Source organism: Nelusetta ayraudi, unplaced genomic scaffold, assembly GCF_046127955.1.
Source record: "Nelusetta ayraudi isolate G7.1 ecotype Tasmania unplaced genomic scaffold, CSIRO-AGI_Nayr_v1 ptg000002l, whole genome shotgun sequence".
Lineage (NCBI taxonomy): Eukaryota > Metazoa > Chordata > Actinopteri > Tetraodontiformes > Monacanthidae > Nelusetta > Nelusetta ayraudi.
In genome coordinates, this window is record NW_027466052.1 from 9,868,720 (window position 1) to 9,888,889 (window position 20,170).

Below are 20,170 nucleotides of genomic sequence, written 5' to 3' on the forward strand. Positions count from 1 at the left end.
AAGCAAGACCAGACACCCTGGACAAGTCGCCAGAGTTCCCAATTCACCTCACATGCATGTTTTGGACTGTGGGAGGAAGCCGGAGAATCCGGTGCGGACCCACGCAGACACAGAAAGGTCCCGGGCCAGGAATCGAACCCACAACCTTCTTGCTGTGCCTCGGCGGCAGCAGCACCACCGTGTCGCCCCTATGTCATTAGTAGCAGTATAACAGTACATAGAAAATGTGTCACTGTTTCAGGCACATTATGACTGTGTGGAGGTTTGTCATTATTTTGATGAACATTGCTAGTGCTTTGAAAAATGAAATAAAATAAAAATTAGTATTTAGGTTGTTACGTATTGTAACAGACTTGTCCATGGTGTCACCCTGCCTTTCCCCTATGACAAAGGCTCCAACAGACCCCCGCAACCCAGAAGGAAGCGGGTATTGAAAATGGATGATAGATGGATAGTACTGTAATAATAAAATCCTTATTATGATATTTGGAAATGCGGTTCACCTTGTTCGACCGCCATCTAGTGGATACGTCGATGAACAGACAGGCGCTGATGCAGAGGATTGGCAGTTACGTTTGCAGGCGCTACAGCCTGCAGTCTGGGATGCATTGCATGGAGCTGTGGGTTGGTTTCACATCTGACATCTAGCTATTTTATTTTTGCGCCAATTCTTTTTTTTTTTTAAACCTAAGAATAAAATAAATCCCCAACCTGCCACTTTGGCCCTCCACACTGTGAAAAGACAAATGTGTTATGCAGGGGTAGTAGTTGTGGCATCGCATTGAGCCAACAGTCCCCTCTTAGCTCAGCAGGTGGCAGTGTTTTACAATGTTTTAAATGCCCAAGAGATTCGTGGTTGAGTTGCCGTTTTAGATACAAAATGAGTTCTAAATTTAAAAGAGAGAAAGAAAATATCCCAAAAATAATGATGTTACGTATCTGGTGCGATGCAGATCATAAGTCCTCCTTCCTTCCTTCCTTCCTTCCTTCCTTCCTTCTTTCCTTCCTTCCTTCCTTCCTGCCTTCCTTCCGTCTTCAACAACAAATGAGGTATTTAATGTGGAACTGCGAAATGACCGCATGCTGTCATCACTCTCTCGCCCTTCTCTCCTTCTCTCTTTTTTCTCTCTCCTCCGCTCACCTGTCCACCCACCCCGACATCAAATAGCTCAGAGCCAAAGTCCTGTCTGCACTACATGGAGCCTCAGCAGACACAGCCTATCTCCTTTGTTCCAATTCAGACTGGACTGAGGTATTCCCTTTCAAAAAGAGACTACCTGTGATAACCCAGCCGGAGAGAGTGCCGGTTTCTTATGACCATACCTCACGACCACACTGAGATCAGGATATTGATTTCACTCCAGCACTGAAAAGGAGGGATTTTTTTATCTGCACAGACAGACTGAGCCACAGTGGAGAGGGCTGTGGAGAAAGAATCCTGGAGATAGAGGAGAGGGCTCAGAGGGATGAAAAGATAGATGTAAGATTATATAACAGCTGAGAGAAAACAAGAACCCTTAGAGGTGAAAAGTGGAACGGTACAGTCAAAGTCAGCAGATTTCAGACTGTGGGGTTTTAAGCAGAGATTCGGGAGTCTCTGTGGCATGTCTTTCTTTCTTCCTTTCTTTCTGAAGTAGCTCCAGATGCACGTAGCATTTCATATTTGCTTGTCTCTCACTTTGGCCTCTGTTCGGACAGAAGAGGCGCCAAAAACCGAGTAGCCCGTTTGAGTGTTAATAAAGACCTTCATCACTTCAGTGTGTGTATGCTCAGGGCGGCGGGCAACTGACAGTCCTATGTGACCCATTCTTCATTCAGCCTTCTGCTCTCACTCTCTGCCTGTACCCTGTTCTCTCTGCATCCTTTTCCCTTCTTGTGTAATCTTCTCCAGGATCTCGCAGTTAAACCAACCACCACCCCACCCCCAATGCGATCATCCATCATTCTCAGCCCCATTGCGACTGAAGATGTTCAGTTGGTCTCTGGAAAACCAACATACTGTGTCACCTCATCGGTTTGTTTTTCTCCGGATTTTCAACACTCAGCAGTAGTGCATTGGATGACACATACAGTTTGCCCCAAATGATCCAGGTGTAACTCTGTTACAAAATATATGAATACCGAAATACAATATGAATGAATCACACATTTAAACTTTCATGAGGTCGTAATTGTATTTTAATGATTGCTTTGGAGGCAAAGTGATCATCATCATGATTGCTTGAAGATTAATAAAACACAAACATAAATAAGTCATTACAAGTAAAATATCTAGTACAGCTAAGAGAAATGTCACAAGCAAGCACCACTGTCGCAACACACAAATATCACTGTCTTCCAAGATGCTACATGCTTTGCTACATCATGTTGTACAACCTTTCTTTGTCCTAAACATTCTTATGTCTTGGTACAATACATATATTTTATTTAATTCACACAATTTCTTGTTCTTATGATTTAAATAAAATATACATTACCTTGTCTCTCCTCTAGCTTATTATATTTAAGACATTTATTGTGTGTGCCTGTGCCACAAAAATATATACATATATGCATGTATATATATGTACACATATACACACATACACATATATACAGGACAGTGAAAATATAACATTAAATGATACAGGTGCATAAAAATGGTTGCACATCCATGATTGTTTACACAGCACCTGACTAACACTTCTGTTCAGCGATCAAGCTTTAAAACATACATCATCCTTCATTCATCCCATCCTAGAACTCATACTGGGAAACAAACATGGTGACTTTGGTGATGTACCTCCCTATCTGGACTCGCCTCTCCAGCTCGCTCATCTCCACCTCTGCCTCCAGCGTGGCAGGGCCCTGCGCGGGGCTCACCAGCATCAGCTGCCCTGTCACACGGTCAGAACGCTGCACAGTGAAGTGGCGGCGTGCGAGCCTTCCTCCGAGGAGGGAGAAGCGAAGCGTGTCACCTATCGGGCGCAACGCCGAGACCCGGAACATGACCCGAGGAGCAGACAGGTTGGACACCACTGCCAGGTAATGGTAGGAGAAAGAATTGGGTGTCTGTGAGCACGCCTTGTTGTCCAATGGACAGGGGTTTCGTTCACAGCGCCTGCGCAAAGCAAAGAACAGTGGGAAACTTGGTTGAAATGAGTCAAAACATTTTTTTTTTTAAGAAAATCGCTGAATGGCCTCATTTCCGTAGCGCTGTGCATCTCAAATCAAAAGCTACTGAAATAAAAACATGAATGTAAAAACTTGATTGTGGCCGATGCTTACATGGGTGATGTCTTGACGTATGTAGCGTTTGGGATTTTGGGGCAGTCAACACGGACACACTGGAAACCGCCATATGTGTTGATGCACATCTGGTCCTTTGTGCAGTTGTTTTGCCTGGTTGCACACTCATCAATATCTGTTGTAGAGCATAGACACAGCACAACATTATCAAGCTGCCCCAATCTACTGCATACTTCCAGCTCAAGAATTTTAACACAAGAGAGGGTAATGTAATATGAATACATACATGACTATGTAAATCAGGTTGAACCGGAGTTGTGAGTACTTGTAACATCTTGTTATTTTAAATCAGGCAGAGTAAAAGCAACAAAAAAAAGAAAGAAAAACCTTTGCAGCTGCGCCCATCTCGGGTCACGTTGTATCCGCTGGGACATGTGCAGCGGTAGCCCCCGGGAGTGTTAACACAAGCATGTAAACACAGTCTTCCAGCCTGGCCGTTATGGAACAGCTCGCATTCATCGATATCTTAAGAGCAAACAACCCACAGACGGTCACAACACTAAAAACATTGCAGTATCTACCCATGGCAGGAACAAGACACTTATTTATACCTGTGCAAACGCTGCTGTCTCTGCCTGAGATGGTGTATCCAGGCTCACAGGTGCAGTGGGTGGTCCCCTGTGTTATGGTGCAACGTGATGGACGGACGTTTGGGCCGCTGGTGGCAGCAGGGAGGACGGAGGCGGCCGCAGTGGCTGAGGAGGTGGCAGCAGATGTGTTTGTCATGGTGACAAAGACTGAAGGAGGAGGACAGGGAGAAAGGCAAACAAATAAAAGTTGTGGGACATATCTTGTTCTCGGCTGTAATACACACACACACAGACACATTTTACTGCAGTAGGTCTAATATCCTCATAGTTGGAGGTGGTATTTTTGATCTTTCGTGAGGAAAAAACAAAAACCGAGAGCAGAGTCCAGGTTTTTTCCGCGTCATTTGAGAGCTGATGTTGGATTTAAGTAATGCGACGATTGCGAGCGTGTCGAGTGTAGTGCCTACATGTTGGCAGAGGGCTCTGACAGGTGTTTCCAGACCAGCCTCTGGCACAGACACAGGAGAACTGGTTCACTTCATCCACACATGTCCCACCATTCAGGCATGGAGTGGATGCACACTCATTGATGTCTGAGTGAAAAGCACAGAGAGAAGAGTTGAACAGATAATCTGCATTATGCCAAACTATATTTGAGCATCATTTAACGCTTATGAGAAAGAAAGAATGTGAAATATTTTTGTGTGAGACAAAGTAGAAGACCAACCAAAGACCCAGTCAAGAGATAAAGGGCAATATTACATATTACTTTATTAGCGCAGACAATCACTGAAGAAGAAACACAATCGCAACTGCAAAAAAGTCCAAAATCTTCCACACTCAGACACACACAGAAACACCTTGGTGCTGTGCACCCTGCTGGAAGAGGATTGGGAACACTGGCTGACAACCATACAAAGAGGACGCAGAGTTCCCAAATGATTTGCAGGGAGATAGCGCTGTCGATGGAGAGCAAGAGAGTGAGCAGAAGGAGAGACAGTGTCAGCAGGGAGATGGAGTGGAGGTGCCACTGAGGCCAGGCCATTACCTCTGCATGCAGTCAGCTGGCCGCTCCACACCAGGCTCTCGTGACAAGTCCTGCTCTCCGATCCCACCACTTCATAACCGGGGTCACACAGGAAGTGGACCTCATGGCCGACACCGTATGACTTACCAAGCTTCCTCCCATTGGTGGGTGCCTCAAGTTTTGGGCAGGTACCTTCGGGGAAGAATAGAAAGAGTGAAAAATTCTTAAATTTCAACATGTATGAGTGATCCAGGACACTGATGGTTCTCCTTTACTGTTGACGGCTCTTGATCCTTGCTTCCCCGCGTTGCTGTGCAGCAGGTTTATTTTCTTCTTGAGGTTGCGAAGGCTCTGCAGGTACGAAGCTTCATGAGCTGACAGAAGCTTCTGGACCTGTTTTAGAGAGCCTTGGATTTCCTGTCGACTATGGCAGTCCTGAGCGGGAAAAAATGAACAGGATAAATAGTTTGATTATTGTTTTTGTTTCAGTCAAATTCTGCTCTAATCTGTCAGCTGATGTACTGAAAGTAACAAAATATCCCCCACAACTTGTAACTTAATGTTTAGGGTGGGACTTGGGTGCGTTTTATCTTACAATAATTCCTGAGGCATGGCTGCTGCTCACTGCTCCCTCAGGTGAGAGTTTGGGATGTGCCAATAAGTGGTACTATAACTCTCTAAAAGACTGAGGTGAGCAATAAAATGCAGCATTAAATTCAACATGGTTCCGTTTTTATCAATTTGTATGTTGTTTTGGTACAGTTCAGTTCCAGACACACTCGTGAATGTGACACAGACCTGAAACAAGCTTGTCAGTGGAGCTGCAGTGTGTTAGCGTAAGAAAAGGTGACAAATTCATCCCATTTCTAAGAGAAAAATTGAAAAGTTTAAATATTTTTTTCTTAATAACTATTGCAATTTGTTTTTTGTTTTTCAAGAACCTTGCAATTAAATAGCCATATACTCTTGACATTTCTTCAGAAATCTGTTTCTTTCTCAGTTTTGTTTTGTCAGATTGAAAGCAGTTATCACCTTTGTTGCATTCTGCAGCATTTTGCCATTGAGCGGCAAGGTAGTTCCATGTGGCAAGTGGAAGGAACTGCACACACTATATCTGGCCACTGTGATTACTTTAAATGTATGGACCCACTTATTTTTTTTTTCTTTCAAAAGTGGAAACTGTACCACTCCTTTAAGAGTTTGCGTATGAGGCTCTGGGTGTGACACCATGTGGAGGTCCAAATCTTCAATACATAAAGTTATGTAAGCTTCACTTCAGATGAGGGGATAAAGTCAGCAAACACTTTCAGACAACATTCAGAGGGATCACTCGCTCTTTGTGATGTGGCGGATTAAAGGGTTGGCGCGTGTTGGTCGGGCCACTGCACACCCACAGCATAAACACCACGTTACAGCCTTTCTTTCTATTGGCTGGCGGGTCGAGGGAGTGGTGCTGTTTTCCATCCCTGTCCTCGAGCTCATTCAACAGCCTGGTTGTACACCCTCGGCCCTGTCCGCCCGTGCATTTTATTAGACAACCAATTAGTGTTTTCGGCCAGTCGAGGTTATGTAAGAGGAGTAAATATTTGTTCAGAACACCTCTCTAATGTGGACAGAACTGGGGTCTGGAGACACTTCAGTCGGTCAGACAGCGTAGGGGTGTGGCTGGCGGCTGTGTTTACAGTGTGGTGCAGTCAAAGGCCTCTTTCTGCCCGTGCTGAGTAACGTTTTACATGACTTCATGATAACTGTGGGACAGTGTGCCGGGAGAGACTAAAACTGGTTGAACGTGGTACAAGTTAAAATAATAATAACAATAATAATAATAATTGAAATCCTGAAGAAAAACAACCAATGAGTAATAGTGGTAATAGAAAACATCAGTATTCATAGTAACAGAGCTTGCCTGGGTTGGAATTTTAGTTAAGCATCTTGCAGATTCCCTGTGAAGGCAGGAGCGCCTCAACAGAGTGGATTTATTGATTTGCAGAAGTCTTGGAGAACTTTCTCTGCAGCTTATAGCAAAAGTAAACTCACTCAAGGTCTCTCTTGATAAAAAACTTTCCAATGATATTCTAGATAGGGACTGATACCTGCACTCTGGGTTAAATACGATAAAAAGAGAGAGGTTTACCCACTCTCTTGTGTAGCTGCTGAAGGAAGCATCGGCACCAAAACCCCAGCTGTAATAATTACACTAACCCGATGAGATTTAGTTCTCACTTACCTGTCCATGAGCAGCACGATGTAAACAGAAACACAGGAAGAAACTGGTGACGATTGCCGCTGATGCTTGCATGGCTCCAGTAACCTCAATCCAGTCGACGGTCAGTCTGTAGATGTGTAGGAAGCTGTAGCCGCTGCAGACTTTTGAGCCTGAGCCTGGACTCCAGGTGAGAGAATGACCACAGCTGGCAGCGGGAAAGCTGCAGCAGCACACCACTTAAGGAATGTCGGTTTCATCCCCCAGGAGCCAATCAGGATGGAAGACTTTATGAAACCGTGACCACAGTATCAACCCTCTCTCTGAACACGGTGTGTGTACTTCCCGTCAAACATCGTGTTTTTGGCGAACTTAAAGACAACCTAACTGATGGGGAGAGGTGCACAGCATTTTTTTTATATGATGCCTATGAGATCAGATTTCCAAAAGCAAAGAGAGCCCCGATGTCTTCCATACATTTAAAAAAGAAAACAAAAAAAACAAAAAAAATCTGTGGAAAGATATGTTGATTTAGCAACTAAAACTTGTGCCAATATCATCATATTCAGACCAACCTATGTACCTTAAATCATCTTATTCTATTTAAGACATTAGATTGTTGTTGTTTTCAGTCTTTTCCGTAGCACTGTACAAAAGCTACTGAAATAAAAGCATGAGATATGTATCCATTTATCCATTTCATTGTTTATATCTGATAAGAAGGGAGTAACTGTGATTTCGTGACACCTGTGCAATTCAGGTCTGAAAAACTAGCAGTCTTTGAGATTTGAGTGTGAGTCCATAAGACAACTTTGCCGTACAGAAGAGTTTTCTTGGTGCGAACACACTCCCATTCCCCTCTACGTTTGCGGGCGACAGCAGCACAATAAAGAATGATGAGGAGGCTTTCGAGCAGGCGGGAGCTTGGAAGGTTTCCTTTGGATGCCGGATTCACCTGAGAAATCATCCTTGTGGGTGGCGGTGTCAGAACGAGCCCTGAACAGACTGCGATCACAGCTGTTGTTTGGCTCTGCAGGGTCAGACATTCCCTCACTGATGCAGCAAAATCAGAGATAAGAAACAACTGGGCGGGATTGGGGGTGAACGTTCGGCGCGCCACACACACCACGATCCACGGGCAAAGGAAAAGAGCAGCGGCCACTTGTGCTGAAACACAGTCATCTGCAGGCTTTGATTCATTTGCACAATGTGCAAATCACTGATTCATGCTTCCCACTGTGATCCTCAAGCAAACATTGTTGCTGCGTCTCTAAACAGTCATTCAGGCAGCTCCCCCTGTATCCGACACCCAAAATATAATTGGCCGTTTGGTAAAGGTGTGCTGCTGTTCTACATTTGAAAAATATTTAATTTTCATTATACAATAATGAGTACTGTTATCGTAACTCAGGTCCAATTTTATGCCCAATTTGCTGCACTAATGTTTCGTAACTATAATCTATGTCTATAATCTACGTCTCCAACCTTTCAATGAACTCCCAAAATGACGAAAAAGAAAGTCCGGCCCTTACCTCTTTTACTTGTTCCACTTTTCAAAGATTGTGTCCCTAACATTTTTGAAACCCAGCCCATTGTGACATCAGAATGGGAACTGATGGTGACAAAAGTACCAGACAGCCGTCAGTTCTGCACTGTGAGGCTGCCTCACAACCAGGTCGTCATTTTAATCATTCTGTACCCTTTGGATTTGAAGCTAACTTTTCTGACAGAAGATGTTTCTATATTATATTATATTATATTATATTATATTATATTATATTATATTATACTATATAATAGTAAAAGTATTAGTTATATTGTTTCTTAATATATTGTTTAGTAAATGTATAGAATATTAGTCATGAGAGCTACTTAACTGAAGAGTAGGGGACCAGACACGTGTCCGGTAGACAAAGAACTGCCATTACCATTGTTTGCGTTGTGCTTTCTCACCATTAGATGCCACTAAATCTCACAGCGGACCATTTGGAAGGGTGCTGAATGTCGTCGTCTCAGGTTATGACTCACCTGAATGAGAGTCACTCAAAATAAACTTCCCTTCTATTGAAAAATGATGAACACTCATTCCCGACCAAGTGTGAGTCATGTCGACCTCTGCTAATCCCACATAGCAGGCAGGGATGTCACAGATGATTTAGCTGTGGCTTTTTTGCCCTCAAAGTCTGACTGGCACAGTCTTGTTGTCTTTAGCGGAATGTTTAAGCGTTCACCTCACTGCTTTAGTAAAATGCTTGTTGTAGAGGTTTGAGAAATGAGGAGCTAAACTTCATTACTGCTGCTTTAATTTGGACAATCATCTAGAAATATACATTGGTAACACTGTGTAGTAAAGGTACATTCTAGTTACCTGGTTAACTATCAGGAATTCACATGTATTTATGGGAGTTCAATAATTATTGGTTTATGATGTTTAGGATGATGGAGGAGAAGTACAAATACAAGACAAAAACTGGCCAACCTGGTTAATTAGGGACCGAGCACGAGCACAGGGTCAACCTCAAATGTGACCTAAACACTAAACACGCTAACCTAAAATACAAAGGAAGTACATAATAACATAAGTAACATATTTTTGCATCCTTTTCATATACATGCAAGAACAAAAGGCCTAAAAAACAGGAGTATGTATGTGTTTATTACAAATATTAATTTCACTGCACCGTTTTGATTTTATCACTCTTAAAAGACGGGGTACAGTGACCAAGCTCTCTGAAAGCCCTCTGTGACCAAGTGACCAAGCTCTTTGTGTGACTCACGACTTCAAGAGTTCAGATCTCAGAAAAAAAATATATAGTGCTCATGGGAATGAAAAACTGTGACCCTGAGAGCTGCTACTCTTTTGATTTTTCTTCTTCTTTTTTTTGATGACCAGAAATGAGTCTGGATTGGCCTCGATATAAAAAGCGAAAACAAGGTTTAGAAAGTGAGCACACATTGTATTGAGACATGCGCTGAGCCGAAACCAAGTCGAGAGCTACGTTGAAAAGGGGAGGAGAAGATCGGGGAGGCAGGACAACTGAAAACAAGTGGCCGCTGTTGCTGGAGCCTCTCCGCCAGTTGACAATGGACTCTGCCATGGCTTCACGGTGTTTGGACATCTTTGTCGTTTGGTCCCTGCTGCCTGTGTTAATCTACACCAACCGGATTATCAAGGACATGCCAGGCCTGCAGTCTAACGGTAAACACAGAGCACGTTGTGCATTTGCCAGGTGTCAGCGAGAGACGGGCTGGATGAACTTCTTCAGCACAACACGTTTCGCCGTTTTGGTTAAATATAAACATTTAGTCTTTTTACGGGTGTGGGAAAAAGTTATAGTTGTGTAATCAAAGAAAAATATCTTGTTTTACAAATGGGACAGTCCTTCAGGCCGTCCATCTGGCAAAACTGAACAATTTATCAGTCCCTTCTTGCTCTTTTACACAAAGTTAGAAGCAGGTGAGCAAAGTACAGTCATTTGCCAAGTGAGCAATGCTTACCCCATGCAAATGTTTCCAGATTAATCAAACATAGAAGGTATTTTTCACCAAAATGAGTTTCATAACTTGTCCCAATGTCGTGCCTTTAAAATGAATGCTTTTAATTTGAAATGACATTTACCTCTGTTATCGTATATATCATTTAATATCAGCTTTTATTTTAGCTGTTTTAAATAGTGGTTGTTGTTTTTAAACATTTTTTCATTTATTCATCGTGACATTGTCTTGTTTGTGATGTTCATCATCATTTCTGACTCTGAGAGGTGTTTTGTTTAAACAAACAAAAGGTTTTATAATTTCCCTTATATTTTGATTTTTTTTTTTTTTTTTTTCAGGACTTAGGATAAAGGAGCGTTTTCAGATTGTTGCCCAGCACAATAGGATGCGCAGCCACGTTCAACCCATGGCTGCTAACATGCAAAAACTGGTCAGTGGCAACTATTGTGTGCTTCTTCTGGGCCTTTTGTTATGTGTGAGAACTGTCTAATAAGTGTGAATTTAAGGGAATGTTAAAATAATCAGTGTGACAGCGTTGTTGAAAGTAGAGGTGGTGTATCCACAGTACTGCTTTTTTCTATTTTCTAGTCCACTAGTTCTGCAGAACAGATGTGTCTGCTGTAAAACCTTCTGATCAACCAAATCACACTTAATATAGTAGGATTCTAAAGATCTCTGGCTGCATGCAGCCTTCACTGCACCGGTGACTGCAGAGTTCCCATTACAAAACCCTCTGAACAGCAGATCAAACATATATTTATTTTCCAGCATGGCAGGCGACGACTGGGAGTGTGGCCATTAATTCTGGCCAATTACAGCTCCAAAATCAAATTACTTCAAAGCAAAAATCTCTGCACAAAAAACTGGAATGAAAATTGTTTTGGGTGCAGTTGTCTGTCTCTGTAGTGCTGACACCGAGTGCCCGTGTGAAATAGTTGTGCTGGTGCACCATTTGTTCTGCTTTACTGCAGGCTCAGTGATAGTGGACAGTTACAACAAAGACTAAATCAATTTGCTCTGCATGGTCCTGTGAGAGTTATGCAGTGAAATGACACCAATGAATCTTACAGAAAAACACTTGGCTGAATAAGAATGAAACCAAGCAACAGCAGTAATGTCTTGGTTTTTCTAAGTTTTGACACTTTGTGATCCCACTTTTTGCAAACACGTCACTGTTTAATCCCTTCCCTATCGCATTCCATCTGACGCTTTTCTATGCAGCTCATATCTGCGCAAACTGTCTCTCCTGCATATGCGATTATGGCCGAAAGGTTCCTGTGGATTACGGAATGCATGATGCACCAGATATCCCCTGGGCCTAATTTGAGATTTGTACCAGGGCAAACCCTCACTTAGCCATAGATTACATCCTCAAAGCCACCCACATAGACTGACAGCCTCTTTCTTCCACTGCTCTTCAGCCCTTGAGAACTGTTCTCAACTGATAAGGCAGTAATGAGAAAATGAGGATGTGGAGGATAACCACTCGGCATTCACAACTCTAGTATTACAGGTAATTTCTCTGTCAAAGCCCCTGCGAGGAAGCTTTGCTGCGCTGAAGAGGCATATTAAAGAGCTTTGCTGATAAAAGTTAAAAGGCCCTGGGCTTTGGCTGAGTTTGTGAATATCTGAATGAAGGTTTTATTTCATTTTATTTTATTCAGGAACAAACCATGAACTGTGGTGAGATTATGTCAAGCTGATGATAATGTAGTAATTTAGGCTTTGCTCTGAGGATGAGATAAAATACCAATAGCTCATGAGCGACTGAAGGGCACCTATAGGTTGTCTTTGAGATTTCGATCGCCCAAAGTGTTCCGAGGACATACGTTATCCACAGAGACATGAGGTCAAGTGCTTCCTCTTAATATGGAATTTTTCATCTCTCTTTGATAAAAAAAAAAAAAAAAGCTTTTTAGCAATCTTACTCATGGTCCAAGAGCTGCATCTTTGCCCAAATGTGGTTGTCAATCACAATAATAACTGCCTGGTAAATAATTTTCTGCTTTATAATATTCTGGCTTGAAGCTACAACCTTCCCTGAGTTTTTAATCTTTGACCTGCATTCCGAGAACTTGTGTTGAGGAGCCCAGCGAATCCAGGAGAATTATGGTGAAAATCCTGTGTGGAGAGCTGCTGTTTATTCAAAACAGCCATTCTAAATCTTAGTTAATAAGCCTGAAGTGAAGTGTTTAGAGCACTTGAGCCGCACTTACTGAGGGTCCGTCTGTATGCTTTGTCTCTAACAGACAACTTAGTCCATACTACATGACTGTTGAAAAATAGATATATTCCTGCATAAATATAAATGGCACTTATGTGAAAGTATGTACTGTATATGCATATATCTTAAATGACTGATTGCTTTCCAATTTCAGTAAAATTATTATTTTAAGATCTTTAAAGTGCTCTGATCTATTGTCATTATAGGAGTGGAATGAGAAGTTGGCCTTGCTTGCAGAGGAGAGGGCCGCATCGTGTCAAACAGACCTCCCCTCTTCAAACTCAACATCTGTCAGGCACGTTGGGTGGAACACGAACATCTCTGCTTTCGGCGTCGCCTCCTTTTCTGACATCGTTGACGGCTGGTTCGCGGAAGGAAGGGACTTTGTCTATTTGAGCGGAAAATGCAGAGAGCTCGCCACCTGTCAGCACTACACACAGGTATTTACAAGCAGATGCATCAACCATTCGTACGTTTTGGTGCACATGCTGTGTGTGTGCGCGTGTGTGTGTGTGTGTGAGAGAGAGAGAGTAGCAGTGTGTTGTCATGCAGCTGGTGTGGGCCACATCGAGTCACATGGGCTGTGCCAACCAGCTGTGTCCGAGAGGGGGAGACCTCTGGGAGATTTTCGTCTGCGCGTACTCACCCGGGTAACCGCAACACACATTTTTCCACTTCAGAGCTCAACACTTATCCGACAGGAAATCGGAGGTTAAACAAAGCATGACCTTGGATAATTGTAAAAAGTTCTTGTGCCTCTGCTTTAAGCTCACGCGACATTAGCGTTGCGGCTGCATGTAGTGGAAAGAGCGATGATCCCGGCCAAGTGAATATTGACTGCTCAGTATTCATTATTCGTTTCCCCCTGGCAGCTAAAACTCAAATCAAATGTGAACTGACCCACATGCGGAATGTTACTCGCATGATGTTGTTTAAGTAACACTGAGTCATGCTAGTGTTCTGCACAAAATTATTATTTTTGTGTCTGCAGGGGCAACTGGGAGGTGAAGGGTCAGCTGGTCACACCCTACAAAGCCGGGCAGTACTGCTCCCTCTGCACCTCCTCCATGTCAGGCTGCTTTAGACTGTGGGACCATATAGGCGGATTATGTGGTAATTTTAAAAGAAATGTAAAGCATAATAGATTTAAAGTGCAATACTGTATAAAAGCTGCTGTATTATATTGTTGTATGTGTAGGTTTTATTATTATTTATCGAAATTCAACCACTTCTTTTGCCTTGAAAGTTCTCTCTGCGCATTCCTTTTTTTATTTTTTTTATTTACCAAAGAGGATGAGTCATTCCTTACTCAATTGTCTTGCACGCCTTGTGTCTGTGGAGTCTTTCCCGCTTATCTTGACCAGCAGACGGCCAACAGGGAGATTGCTTTCTGTAGAATTTTGTGCCAAACTACTGCCACGTCCTTGTTGTTTTGTTTTTTTTTGTTTGTTTTACAATTTGCTAATGAATTAATTTGCATGTTCGACATCACAAACGTCATAATGTTTGTTGTCAGAGGTCCCGAGGAACCCGTGCCGTATGAGCTGTGGACGTCACGGCCACCTGAACATCTCAACCTGCAAGTGCAAGTGTGAACCCGGCTTCGCTGGACGCCTCTGCCAGGGTACCGTTCAACAAAGCATTTTTAATTGTGAAGTACATCATTGCACCTGGAATAAGCTCATTAAACCAGCCTCTTATTGTGTCGTTGTGTTTAAACGAGCCAGACTGACTGTATCGGGATTCTGTCCAACAGTTCGATGCAGAATTAAGTGTGTACACGGCCGCTTTAGAGAGGAGCAATGCTCTTGCGTGTGTGACGCTGGCTATGGTGGAGCTGAGTGCGCAGGTAAGATTAGCGAGCTTCTGCTCCCATGTATGTGGTTAGTTTCACCTGAACGATTTCTTTTTTGGAAGCCCACTCTGAAAGCACAGATATGCTGAGGCGGCTGGTTCTGCTGCATTTATTATTTTCTTAAGTAACAGTGAATTTGTTGACATTGTGACAATATGTTGAAACTAAGTTGCAGTTTTATCTTCTTGACCATTGATATAAAGTTCAGAAAGGCAGATTAGCAGTCACATAATATCCATCATCACTTCTGCCTGAGCAACATTAACATCTGTTTTTAAGAGTGAGTTTGCATGTACGTATATAAATGTACATATATGTTTTATGCTCTTTTATCGAGCCAAATCAGAATGCGATTACAATATTTTTATTACTGTCTTATGTCGTGTCAGAGAAAGTGCACTTTCCCCTCAGTAGCTGTGATGCGCTGATAGATGGTGACTGCTACACGGTATCTTCAGAGGCTGACACTTATTATGGAGCCAAGAGTCGCTGCCAGGTGAGAATCAGGTGTGTCGTCTAGTTAGTGTTAGTGGGATAAATTCCAAAGCCCAGCCATTAAAAGAAATATACACATGTTGCCATTCCGGCTCAGACACTTCTTTTATTTAGGAACGAGGTGGTGTCCTGGCAGACATCCACAATCAGAAGGTTCAGGACATACTGGCCTTTTATCTCAGCCAGCTGGAGACAAGCAACGAGCTCAACACCAACTATGAGACACGCAACTTCTGGATTGGTATGTTCCCACCTTGTTCACCCAAACAAATATGAAAATATTTTGACATCAGTCTGCCGCAGGAGAACCTGCACCAGACTCTGCTTTGGGCATCCACGCCACCAGATGCAGGCTGGGAAACTCTACTAGCACAGATATAAGTGCAATATTCTTGCTCCGCAGGGTTGACATATAAGCCTCATAAGGATTCATTTCGCTGGGATACAGGAGAGGTGGCCCGATTCAGCAGCTTTGCCTTTGGACAACCTGATAACCAAGGGTAAGAAAGAAAAGCCTTAAGGATGGAAAACGGAATTCAAACAACCCTGATATTACTGCACTCAGTACTGCTGTTGTTCACGAAAGGAAAATGACATGCAATCTTCAAGCTGTCCACTAGATGGCTCTTTTTTCTATCTATCTATCTATTTATCGATCTATCTAGCCATCTATCTATCTATCTATCTATCTATCTATCTATCTATCTATCTATCTGTGAATAGTGACATTGAATACTAAAGGTGTAATTAACTGGAGTTAAAATTACTGTCCACATGACCGTTCATATTTCATACAACTAATTGACAACTTTGAAAGATAGAGACATTTCTATACTATATAAAACATGTACTTTGCTGTGGAGAGAAAGCGCTCAGCACCAGTAACACTGTGGCTCTTTGTCTAGCTTTGGAAACTGTGTGGAGCTACGTGCATCAAGTGCCTTTAACTGGAACGACCAGCGGTGTAAAACACAGAACCGCTACATTTGCATGCATGGTAAGATTCCCCCTGGCAGGTGATGATCAAACATGTTTAGGGGACTGGTGGACAATTTTAGGGCAGCAGACAGTGTTAAAGTGCGTACGTGCGTGTGTGTGTCGGTCTGTATGTGTCTGCTGTGGGGGTTTTAGTGAGGAAAATGGGCAACAACAAATGGAATCCTTTGCTTCACAAACTAGAGAGGCCATTTTGTCTCTAAAACTGAGCATATTTAACTATGAGGAGTGATGGCATCTCTTATCTGAGTCAATTCTCATTCATTTAACATATCATTCTTCATGTGTCTGAAAATGGAAAAGAGACGCTGCTGGCTGCGCTTGATCCAAGCAACAGGCACACAAATTGAGAAGAGAACAAAATTAGTCTTCAGGTCCCAACAGCATTATATGAAAATAAATAGTATTGACCTGTATTCCAAACTATTTTTTAAAGCACCTCATATAAATGTAAAATGTGAATACAGATAGAGGAAGTCAGCACAGTTAAAGTAGCATCTAAAGTCCACAGTGGCCACAGTGCTACTGTTGCTGCTGCTGGGGTGCATGGGGTTCACTAAAGCAGTGAGTTTATCAGTCTCACTGCCTCTGGGAGAAAAGCTGAACTTCAGCCTTGATGCAGTGGCTTTTATGCTCCTCAGCCTTCTGCCTGAAGGGATGGGGGCAAACAGTCCATTTGCTGGCTGGCTGGCTGGCTGGCTGGCTGGGTGGAGTCTTTCAGGCTCTCGCAGAGGGCTGCGCTCATGCACCTGCTGCGCACTCAGCTATGTTAGATCCCATCAAGCCCGCCAAATCCTGAGGGGAACAGGTGGATGTGGATATTTGGCTGAGCTTTCTTCTGTGTGTGGGAGCAATCAGACATGGACACATATTTTGCAGTAAATGGGAGACACAAACTGGGAAGGTCACAGTTTGCAAGGTTTGGCAGAGCTCAGAATGGTTAAAAAGCTTTGCGCATAATTCAGGGTTATTCATTGTCTATGTTCTATTGAATCTTAACCTTGGCTTTAAAGCTTTTTAGAGTAGATTGTCTGTATCTTTAGAAAGCAAAATGGTCATTTACTCTCCTGCAGATGTTCTGCTGGAAAAATGTTTTTCACTGCCTGCTCCGCTGCAGCTTCTTTGCAGTAGCCACGTCACTGCCACTGAAGATCTCGGCGTGCCAAGGTGCAAAATGTTAATCCACTGTGTCCATAAAACGATGGAGGGGAAAAAAGAAAAAGAAAAACAAACCAGCATCTCCAGGATCCTGCTTACACATTGTAAACACGGCACTCAGTCCCAATCAATGGCACTCAGCACTCGCCAACAAAAGCCTCCGAACAATCAATACATGTCAGCTCCACAAAGGCCGCCGCTGTTTAGACACACACATACCACTTACATTGATCGCAAGGAATGAGACGGTGGCAGATGTTTAGTTTTGGCCAATTGATTGTGTCTTTGCGAGTGTTTGGGGTGTACATGAGTATCGATCAGCCGCCGCTGAAATAGTGATCCGCTCTGAATGTGGTCAACGAAGACAAGACTTTTAATGTCTTGCCAGACCTCTTAATATCTCAATCCAGCAGCGACCTTGGTTCCAAACCAATTTGGGACTCTCTGAATTGACATGAAAGAGAATGTATTAATTTGAAGGGATTCTTTTTTTTCCAGCGTAATTGAGAGAAAAGAGAACATGTAATATTTCACATATTCATTTTGTGTGAATATCAACTCGCTCTTGATTAATGCAGATGACGGGAGGCAGGGGATTACATCAGAGGCTGAGTTGTAGAGTGGTTCTCTCGTGAAGCTAAATCTATGTTAATTTTCCACACCTCATTTGTGCCACATCCTCACTGAAATAAAAGCAGCTCCATCTCATCAGAGTGATTTTCAGCCTTCGTTGCATTTTTCTTTTCATAAAATGATAAGTAGATGAAGGTGGACAGTTTCAGGCTTACATTGACAGTTTCCCAGATTACTGCCTATCTCTGTGTGCAATAGGGAAATAGGGGTCCATTGTTGTGTGTCCCCAGTGGCAGACTGCTCACGGAGAACATTTGGTTTAAAGTCATGTGTGAGGAGAATTACAGGATTTCAAACAGCTGAAGGGATTTGCATTGTTTCCACAATGTGCCTGTTTGTGTTTTACAGCTGCAGAGCACATTGCCCAGTGGGAGGTTGGCAGGTGAAGACATGAGGAAGTTCAAGATGCTGAACAGAGGCAACGGCAGTATTTGTTTGTGTTTTTACAGTAATTAATGGTAGAAAGCGTGAAGATTTCTAGTCCAGCTCAGTATTCCCGTATGAGCACATAACTGTGCATGGATGGAAACAATAGATCCTCCTATAGACTTATGGAGGGAGGCCAAAGATTGCAACAACAGCATCTAGATGTGCACATCACACATTCAAATTCATGTCTGACTGAGACATAAACATGTCACTTTAAATGCTGCCCATGTTTCTAGTGAATGTCTTGTTTGGCTACACAACAGTGTGAACAGACAATTGATTTTGTAATTGTGTGTTGATTGTTGACACTCATTGCGATGGTGAACAGTTTTTTGTTTTGTTTTGTTTAATCATGTGGATGAAAGAGGAACCTCGATAGGCCTTCCACACATTCTGGAACCTAGTCGGATTGTACATACAAAACAAGAACAAATAAACAGTGAAAAGTAAAAGACATGGTGGTGGAGTTTTATGTTTGCTATTGGGTGTTTTCCATGTGTGGTTTCAATTCCTCATCATTGATTTCATTACTGTGAATTCTGTTGGATGTCTATGTTTTTTTTGTGTGAGGTAAAATCATTGCAATGATAGAGCAAGTGGCAGACTGCTGGGTTTTCCAACAGTTGCATTAATTTAATTTGACCGAATGAATTTGACCATTTGCCAAATAAACTTTTTTTTTGCTGATTTGCTAGTTCATGCAGCTAAGCGTGTGTCTGTGTGTGTGTGTGTGTGTGTGTGTGTGTGTGTGTGTGTGTGTGTGTGTGTGTGTGTGAGTGTGTGTGTGCGTGTGTGTGTGTGTGTGTGTGTGAGTGAGTGATGGAGTGTACAGTATGTGAGTGGATTTTCCCCTCAGACGAGCTGCTTGTGTAGCTCCCTCTGGTCTCATGGTGATCCCTGATAAGCTGCTGCTGCAGAGGGTTTCAGAATGGCGCTTGTGGCAGTGGAATTAGCTTCCATTGTCATGATAATGACAGTGATACTCTTGCCCCATCCCTGACTCAGACCGGCCATTGTATGGAAACAGGAATGCAATTTCTCCTGCAGCGGCATCCGACAATCCTGGATGAGAGTGAAAGGTCCCTAAATGACTATTCATTCAGCCGAGGCTGCGGGGCCAACGGCCAATTAAAGGGGGAGCAGCAGGACAGCGCCATCGCAAAGACCCCAGGCTGCCTCTAAACACTCGCATTAGGCAAAAACCACACCTACATGCATTCATCAGTTAGTATTTTTTTTATTTACAATGAGTAAAAGAAAATCCGTAAACTATTTTTTCCTCGACTGAAGGCTGAGGCTACTCATTGGAAATAATTTCACAGGCTACCATGAATATAATGGAACATTTGTCACTGATTTTAAAAACGTCCACATACTGGAGACAGGTGTTAAGCCTCTGGAGCAACTAAACACACAGAGCACCACCAATCATGGTGGAGCTATTTTCAGGTGACAAACAGGCTCCACTGGGTGTATCATCAGGCAGTTAAGGTGGAGTCGTGGTGAAGGGTGAAGCTCCCTCAAGTGTCAACACTCTCCAGACAGCAGTGGGTGAAGTGGAAATGTGCCGTGCGCCTCTGAGGACCTCGAGCTAAAAGAAGCCCATTGAGGCAGATATATTTGATTTAGGCATCACCCGATAATCTCTCACCACGCTGACAATTACAAAGAGATTGTCTTCGGACGCAGACGCTCTTCTCTGATGGCTCGTTTGCACCGAACACGCACAGACACATGCACGCACACACGCGCACAACCCCAGCAGCATCAACTCTCTCTTGACTCCTCTGCCCGTTCACCCTCCAGTCTCCAAACTCTTCAACAGCTTTCACTTTTT

At 43.0% G+C, this 20,170-nt stretch overlaps 2 protein-coding genes across 2 annotated transcripts; one reads left to right on the plus strand and one right to left on the minus strand.

Moving 5' to 3' along the window:
* Positions 1–2,172: 2,172 nt before the first annotated feature.
* On the minus strand, positions 2,173–7,257 carry LOC142886218 (fibulin-7-like). The gene is made up of 8 exons (XM_076023200.1): positions 7,073–7,257; positions 5,121–5,280; positions 4,867–5,037; positions 4,286–4,411; positions 3,840–4,025; positions 3,616–3,753; positions 3,268–3,403; positions 2,173–3,100 (listed from the first exon to the last, which is right to left on the minus strand). Exons 1-8 carry the CDS (start codon positions 7,142–7,144, stop codon positions 2,737–2,739), a joined length of 1,353 nt encoding a protein of 450 aa, XP_075879315.1. The 5' UTR covers positions 7,145–7,257; the 3' UTR covers positions 2,173–2,736.
* Positions 7,258–10,095: 2,838 nt separating this feature from the next.
* LOC142887853 (C-type lectin domain family 18 member A-like) lies at positions 10,096–18,370 on the plus strand. Its single transcript, XM_076025754.1, has 12 exons — positions 10,096–10,247; positions 10,882–10,973; positions 12,974–13,207; positions 13,320–13,417; positions 13,759–13,880; positions 14,284–14,391; positions 14,524–14,616; positions 15,012–15,118; positions 15,232–15,358; positions 15,521–15,617; positions 16,023–16,114; positions 18,253–18,370. Exons 1-12 carry the CDS (start codon positions 10,133–10,135, stop codon positions 18,288–18,290), a joined length of 1,323 nt encoding a protein of 440 aa, XP_075881869.1. The 5' UTR covers positions 10,096–10,132; the 3' UTR covers positions 18,291–18,370.
* The last annotated feature ends 1,800 nt before the right edge of the window (positions 18,371–20,170 follow it).

Coding starts and splice junctions, on each gene's coding strand:
- LOC142886218 (XM_076023200.1), bottom strand. CDS start 7,144: ATGCAAGCATCAGCGGCAATCGTCACCAGTTTCTTCCTGTGTTTCTGT. Junction 5,038..5,120: donor AGGATCAAGAGCCGTCAACA/GTAAAGGAGAAC, acceptor TCTTCCCCGAAG/GTACCTGCCCAAAACTTGAG. Junction 4,412..4,866: donor CCAGCTGACTGCATGCAGAG/GTAATGGCCTGG, acceptor CTTTTCACTCAG/ACATCAATGAGTGTGCATCC.
- LOC142887853 (XM_076025754.1), top strand. CDS start 10,133: ATGGACTCTGCCATGGCTTCACGGTGTTTGGACATCTTTGTCGTTTGG. Junction 10,248..10,881: donor GCCAGGCCTGCAGTCTAACG/GTAAACACAGAG, acceptor TTTTTTTTTCAG/GACTTAGGATAAAGGAGCGT. Junction 13,208..13,319: donor CCTGTCAGCACTACACACAG/GTATTTACAAGC, acceptor GTTGTCATGCAG/CTGGTGTGGGCCACATCGAG.